We start from the raw sequence: 7,980 nt of genomic DNA on the forward strand, positions 1-7,980 counted from the left end.
CATTCATCCCCGTCATCCATCGGCAGTACACTACAAACCGTTTCTCGAGCATCATGTCTAAACGAAGCTGTGTAGATAACGTTCCTGGGCCCACTAAAATGTCTAAATTTGATCCGACTCAGCGGAAAGTTAACCCTCGGTATTCACTTTCATCCGAGCTTTTCGTTACTACGGGTTTTACGTCTGAGCTCGATATATCTGTAGCTCTATGCAATAAAATCACACACCAGGCCTTTGAAATGTCTTCGCGCGCCTGGGATGATTTATACGGCCACTGGGAACAAATAAATGATCCACAAAGGCTGCCCTTTCGATCACCGTTCCCGTTATCAGACGCGCTAGTGACCGCCGCCATGTCTGACCAAAAAGAATTAACCTTGCAAAGTACGATATCCGAAGCGTCGGTCGTAATCAAAGCGCCGGAAACTCGAGAATTGGACCGACTCAAATATTTCATTAATTCGCACATTCAACTCCTTAAAGTGAACCAAAAACTCTTTGAATTAATGGGTTACGTTATAACCGATAATTATCGTAAAATTTACGAAATATTGTATAAAGAACCATGTGCACCCAACAATTTATTTCTATCGGATGAACATGAAAGGTATGATACCGTTGTCCGCTACGCGTCCAATTACGTAACAGCATTTAAAATTATTGACGATTTTAAAGAAACAGTGGCCAACCAAAATATGTTTTGTGTATTTAACTTTTACAATTTGTTTAATATGGTATCTACACACCATAAATATATTAAAAATAAATTGTTTTATCTTTAAACGTTTTCATCCGCTTAATGTACTGTAACTTTGAATATCTAAATAAAACCTTATAATTTGTATACACTCTGCTCTTTTTTTCCAAAACACTTTTACCGATGACCGCCCGCTATTTTACGCTACCCTTAGGGGGCCCGAAAGTGTTTGTCGGCGAAAACCAACCAACTCGACATTAACTATGACGGGTAGGCTGTTTGCATAACATCGTTTCACCGCCATAGATAACCTATTGACCTAAAATGGGTTAACACCTGGGTTTTATGGGTTATAACATCGTAAATCAGCTAACCTTTTGACCTAAAATGGGGTGCCTCCAGCTATTAACTATGACGGGCCGGCTGTTTGCATAACATCGTGTCACCACCATAGGGGGAGATAACCTATTGACCTATAATGGGTTAGCACCTGGGTTTTATGGGTTATAACATCGTAAATCATCTAACCTTTTGACCTAACCTTTGGACCCCGCCGAAAATGTACGCAAAATGGGGCCCCTACAGGGGGTCCGTTTCACACCTATTTAACGGCTGTTTGCATCGTGTCCATAGGGGCAGATAACCTATTGACCTCGTAAATCAGCTAACCTTTTGACCCCGCCGAATATTGCCGCAAAAGGGGGCCCCTATAGGGGCCCGTTTCCCCCGCCCGCAGGTGCCCCTTATCGGCATACGCACTCCCTTATCTCTCACGTCATTTTCTTTCATGGATAACTCTTGACCCACAAGCGGCGAGTGATAAGCCGATCTAAGTTCCTTCACGTACTCGTTTTTAAAGCGATTCCAAATACGTTCCATTAAATTTTCGCGATATTTAATCCTAACGCGATTTTGGGAGATCTCCTTCTTTCGGACGTTGTGGCGGTAAATTCGTCAGGTAGTCGCCAACTAAGAAATGAGCCGGCGTTATCGGCATTGGCTCTTTCACTCCGCTATAAACGTAGCTGATTGGGCGGGAATTGGTAATGGCTTCGGTTTCTGCAACCACGGTTTCTAACTCTTGATAAGTGAGACTGGTCCGTCCCAGGACCTTCCTAAGAGTTGTTTTGACGGTTCTGACCATCCTTTCCCACCAACCGCCAGCCCAGCTGGCACGGTCGGTAATGAACCTCCACTGAATGCCTCGATCTCCGTAGAACTCGCAAGCTTCTTGACTGTTTATATTCTGCCATATAAGTTTGATATCTTCATCACCTCTCTGGAACGTCTTAGCATTGTCCGAGAATATTATGCCTGGAATACCTCGTCGACTGATGAACCTTCGTAGCGCAAGTAGGAATTCATGCGTGGTCATAAAAGGAACTAGCTCGAGATGTACTGCTCTGGTTACGGCGCAAGTACATAATATAATGTAGCATTTTTCGGATTGATCTGCGATTTTAACGTACAAAGGACCACAAAAGTCGACCCCGGTGTTCTGAAATACACGGGTTCGGTCGACTCTTTCCTTCGGTAAAGGTGCAATAGGTGCGGCGCCCGGCATGTTCTACAGTTCTTGATGACCCTTTTGGCTAGTTGCCGCCCGGAAATTATCCAGTATCGCCCTCGTGATTGCGTATAAGAACTTTGAATTCCCGAGTGGAATACTTCGGCGTGGCTACGGATCATAATCAGTTCGGACAATCTGGACTCCTTTTTAAGAATGCCGGGATGTTTTTCGTCTTCGTTCAGGTTTGTTTCATTCAATCGGCCTCCTACTACAATAATACCATCTGAATTTAGAAATGGGTTCAAAGTAGCGATACACGATCCCCTGTCGATGGTTTCGCCCTTCTGCATCGCCTTGATCTCCGCTCCAAAGTCATGGTATTGACTGCATCGTACCCAGGCAAATTCCGCGTCTCGAATTTCTTCGGCTGAAATTGGTCCGGTTAATAGTGGTTTGTTTCTAAGTTTAAAATCGACAAATCTCCTAACGTAGGCGGTAATTCGGAATATTTTCTTCACGGAGTTGTGTCTTTGAAGATTAATTAGTTTTGATAAGCCCCTCTCTTCGACGTCTTTACAATTGACCAATAGAACAGTTTTCCTTCTCTCCTTTTCTAATTCTCCTGGATTCATTTTCTGGTTCTGCGGATCTGTACTAGGCCAGTTAGATTTCGGCTCACTCAGGAACGGAGCTCCTTTCCACCATAACTTGCTGCTGGCAAGATCGTTTGCTTTACATCCTCGAGTCGGTAGGTCGGCTGGGTTGATGTTTCCCGCGCAATGACCCCAACTGTTTGAACTGACTAGAGCTTGGATGTCTCTTACCCGGTTCTGGACAAACGGCGTCCATTCCCTTTCTTCTCCTCTCGCCCAGTGGAGCGCTATGGTAGAATCGGTCCATAAGTACATCGGAATGTCGGGGTCTTTTAGCGCTTTTTTTACGGTCGTTATCAGGTGGGCTCCGAGGTAACATCCCATGAGTTCTAAACGCGGTAAACTTAACTCCTTGTTTAGCGGTGCGACTCTTGCCTTTGACGTGACAAATGAGGAGTGGATTTTGTTGTCTGCGGTTACGTAACGGATGTAGATTACGGTAGCAAACGCTTTAAGACTGGCATCACAAAATGCGTGTAATTCTTTGTGAACAACCGCTTCTCTTCCACTAAAATAACATCTTTCTAGTTGTATTTTCCTGATGTCCGGCATTTCGGTTTTCCATTCATTGTACTGGTCAGTTACTAGTTTCGGAAGCTCTTCATCCCATGTGGTGTTTTCTTTCCATAATAGTTGCAACATCAACTTGGCTCGGATAGTGTACGGTGTCAGCATACCTAGCGGATCGAAGATTTGCGCTACGGCTCCTAGTATTTGACGTTTCGTTCCCTTTGTCTCATTGACGGATTGAGCTATCTTGGTGAGATCGAATGAAAACTTGTCGTTCGTCGGCTCCCACAACAATCCAAGAATTTTCTCACTTCCGGTACTGGCTCCTCCCTCGAATCGTGCTTCCTTATTTTTCGAGTAGTTTCCCTCTCTCGTCCATCTTTCTCTCAATGCCGGCGAATTCCTCTTCCACTTGCGCAGTTTCATATTAGCGCTCCCTAAAATTTCCGAGACCTTTGTTGACTTTTTGTAAGCCATCTCATCGTCTGGGCCTCCACTCAAGAGGTCGTCTACGTACAGATCTTCGTTAATGCATTTTACGGCTTCCGGTTCTGTATCGGAGTATTTTTCGGCGTGTAGGCGAATTGTGGCTGAGAGTAAAAATGGCGAGGTGGTAATTCCGAAGGCGACTCGGGCCATCTTCAATACTCGGAACTGGTCCTCTTCGATTCGACCTTGGTTTTCTTTCACCCAAAGGAAACGCAAAAAATCTCGTTCTTCCTCCGCCAGAGAAACCTGAAGAAAGGCCTTCTCTATATCGGCCATAATAGCTACGCGGTGACTTCGGAATCGGATAAGAAGATGAAGAATGTTTGGATTGAGATTTGGCCCACTTGCTAGACACGAATTTAGTGAAGGCTTTCCCTTTGCGTGGGATGAAGCGTCGAACACTACTCTCAGTTTTGTGGTTGTGCTCGATTCTCTTTTGACTGGTTGATGAGGGATGTAATAGCCTTCGGTGACGTTGAGTTCGCTTTCGTCTACCTCTACGGCTATGCCTTTCTGCAACTGGTCCTCGACAATTGCCTTGTAGTCTAGGTATAGTACTGGATCTTTTTTGAAGGTTTTTACTAAACTTCTCATTCGGATCTCCGCTATCTGACGGTTATTCGGAAGCTCACTTTGATCTACTCTCCATGGAAGGTAGACGTGGTATCTTCCATCCTTGAAGAATGTTTCTCTACGGAACTGCTCCCAAACATCATTCCCACTGAGTTTCTTCTCCTGTTTATCTTGTATCCCCAGAGATTCTATTTCCCAGAAGGATCTTAGCGTTCGGTTCAATTCTTCGTTGTCGTCCGCTACTCCAACTTTCATGCAGATTACTCCAACGTGTTTGACGGATACGGCTCTTTTGTCTATAGGACCCTGTATTGCCCATCCTAGTTTGGTATCCATAGCTACCAACGGTCCATTAATTCTTTCAATACGGTCGTTAACTACGTCGAAATAATAATCCGCTCCTATTAGGATTCCAATGCTGGAGACGGTCGGTGTATCCACGGAAGGTTCGTCAGCTAAAATCAATCCCCTTTCTTTGACGAATTTGCGACTTCGTAACAGTTGACCAAAGTAGCGGTTTTGCATAAATAAGGCACTTCTATAGCTATTATCTCTATCTTCTTTCTCGGGTCTCTCTCATTTTCTTTGGTTAAGCGAACTGTATTTCTCTGGACGGCTGTGGGCGATTCGTTGGCAAAGTTTTCTATCGACACAATTTGACTACCTACCACCGGCAATTTTAGCTTTCTGGCTACTTCCTCCTTTATAAACGTGGCTTGGCTACAGCTGTCTAGAATACAACGAACTACTTCTTCTCTTCTCGGATTATCGGTGCTTTTCACTATTGCCATAGCGGTACCCAGTAAAACTTCTTTTCGACAGCCAACCATCGCTGAGACGACGGACTTCGATTCGGTGTTAGCCTTGAAATCGTTATCGGTAGTGACTTCATCGGTTACGGCGGCTTTCTCGGGCTTGTGAGCGGGATTCTTTTCACAAAGCGCCGAGTTGTGTCGACCACTGCAAAGCTGGCATTTACGGAATTTCGACGTACACGCGGAAGCTTTATGTTGTGTACGGGTACAGATAAAACATCTCTCCATGGTTCGGATGAGTTTTTTTTCTCTTCTAAGGTGTAGCTACGGCAGTTCACGGACGCGTGGGTGGCGGATTTACAGAAAATGCAGTAAATTCTCCCCGTGGTAACGGTGGTATTCAGCGCGGCAGCGGTAACAGACGGTGAATTTTGACGAGGATTAAATCTTGCGGTTCTACTTTGATCGCGTGCGTCACGTGGTTTATAAGTTTGCGATTTCGTTTCTTCACCTTTTAGAACAGCGCAAGTCTCACGGCCTTCTACCTCACGTTTTATAAAACTCACCAACTCACTCAAATCGAATTGTTTACTTTTATTGCAATCCATACTATATCTTAAGCAAATATCATCTGGTAGACTTGCAATAATAACGGAACACAATGAAACGCTGTTTGCAGTGGTATCAACGCCTAAAGCCTTTAAACTCCTTAAGTTTGTCTCTATCGAGTTGTAAAGTTTTCTTAATGCAAAAATGTTCTTTGAGTCTTCTACTTTAGTTAATGCGCGTATCTTAGTTGGTTAATAACTAAATGTGTTTGGCCATATCTTTCTTCTAGCAATGAAACGGATACGTCGTAATTCTGATCTGATTCTTCGAAACCCTCTAACAACTCTAAAGCTTCTCCTTGCAAATAAGATAACAGATATCGGAATTTTTCTACCTCGCTTAACCCTCTTTGGTCGTGTATCGTTGACTTGAACTGCGACCAGAATCCCGGCCATTTCGTATAATCTCCTCTGAACTTGTGAAGTTCAAGGGTTGGTAATTTCGACTCCACCCGAGTGGCTGATTCGGTTATCGATGAGCCTTGGGTGCTGCTCGATACACTAGTAGCTCCTAACTGGCGAAGTCTTCGTTCAGCTTTCCTTTCGGCTAAGTGAACTTGGTCATCGTAGGTCCTTTCCTTGTTCTCCTTTTTGATTTCTTCTTCATTATCTGGTAGGAGTTCGGTTATTTGGTCGTCCAACTCTCGCAGTTGCAATCTCTTCATCATTAATAGGGAAAGCTGATCTGATATCTCTTCGGCATCCTCGAGTTTCAACAGTCCTTCTAATGTTGTTAAATTCGTCGTGGTATCACTCCTCACAACGGATCGGATGGCTCTTAACTTGGTTAAATCGGATTCGGCTGCCATGTTTCACTAACGGATTTCTTGTTAAGTCTCACAATAATGTACATACGATTATTTCTCAAGTTCCAGAATTCCCGGGTTTCGGCACCAAAATGTGGATTCCTTCCGCGATCGGATCGGGTTTTATCAATTTGGGAGAGCGACTACAGCTTAAACCGCGTCAGCCGACTGAAAAACTAACGGGTTTGTTTTTATAGCGCGAATTATTGTGGAATTGCTATTACGAACTTTAAAAGTGAAACACAAAACTATTTATTAAACGAAGTACAATTATGTTCTATACGGGGGAAATAAAACGGACCTTTCGGCTCCAAGACAACTTCTCTAGCCTAACATTTAAATATATTTTTCGGTTAACATATCCCTTTTTATATTAATTTTCACGTGAGCGAGCGCGCCTTCTCCATCTACCTTTTTTTCTCATGTCACGCGTTACGCTCCGCTCACGGTACATTTTCAAATATATAATCTAAATGTGCCTGAAACTCGGCTTAAAATATATATACAACAAAATATACATAATTATGATGATACAAACATTGAAATACCCCAATTCAAACGCGGAATAATTAACATCTTAAGTAAAAGGTACTTCATTAAAGTCAAATCGAACTGTGATAAAGCTATCTAAAGACATTTTTGTGCCAACATCAGAAGATCAAGTTGGTAAAAATATTCTAAGCTGAGGTATGCCAAAGTTTTTAGCAGAGCAAGGCAAACCCAAATTGTTTCGGGATAGTTATAGAACACAGAACGACGCTGAGCCCAGCCATCGCTGCATAATTGAAGTGGCAGGCAAGCTACCCCCCATTTCAGGGCCATCTTTACATTTACAATATTATATGCAAATGCGACAATGTTGGGGGCCTCAACAGTAGTGTTGTTTTCATGAATTTTGTGCGAAGTGAGAACTTAGGAGAGGACCAATGTATTGGTTTTCCCCAGCCTTTTAAACATAAAAAAGCCCAGTCTCTGAAATGAAGCGCCAGATTTGCTTCGCCGGGATGTTGGAAAGATCGCTCGTTGCCAGCCTGTGCATACCAAGATGCTCAAACCTCTGAGCCGCATAAGAATCATGGACATAAAGGACATGAGATGAAGTTTCCTGCTCTGCAAGGCATGCCCTGAACATAGGACTCTCACTGATACCAATCAGATGTAGATGTCTATTAAGCTGGCAGTGATCTAAAAGTAGGCCCGTAACCACCCTGATACTACTCTTAGAGAGCGAGAGCAATTCAGTTGCTCATTTCTTAGAAGGTCCAGGAATAAACTCCTTGGCCTGCCGCTGACCATCCGTCTCAAGCCAAAGCCTGGACTGTCTCTCAGCCATAGCGCCACGCACATGGCTGCGAACCAGGCCATTGGGTATCGGAATA

At 43.8% G+C, this 7,980-nt stretch overlaps 1 protein-coding gene across 1 annotated transcript; it reads right to left on the reverse strand.

Moving 5' to 3' along the window:
• Nucleotides 1-1,598: 1,598 nt before the first annotated feature.
• LOC149951641 (uncharacterized) lies at nucleotides 1,599-4,768 on the reverse strand. The gene is made up of 2 exons (XM_090169630.1): nucleotides 2,205-4,768; nucleotides 1,599-2,100 (listed from the first exon to the last, which is right to left on the reverse strand). Exons 1-2 carry the CDS (start codon nucleotides 4,766-4,768, stop codon nucleotides 1,599-1,601), a joined length of 3,066 nt encoding a protein of 1,021 aa, XP_090025756.1.
• Nucleotides 4,769-7,980: the final 3,212 nt, after the last annotated feature.

Source organism: Leiobunum rupestre, chromosome 3, assembly GCF_980474605.1.
Source record: "Leiobunum rupestre chromosome 3, qqLeiRupe1.1.hap1, whole genome shotgun sequence".
NCBI classification, from domain to species: Eukaryota; Metazoa; Arthropoda; class Arachnida; order Opiliones; family Sclerosomatidae; genus Leiobunum; species Leiobunum rupestre.

Coding starts and splice junctions, on each gene's coding strand:
- LOC149951641 (XM_090169630.1), bottom strand. CDS start 4,768: ATGGATACCAAACTAGGATGGGCAATACAGGGTCCTATAGACAAAAGA. Junction 2,101..2,204: donor AAAGAGTCGACCGAACCCGT/GTATTTCAGAAC, acceptor CGCCGTAACCAG/AGCAGTACATCTCGAGCTAG.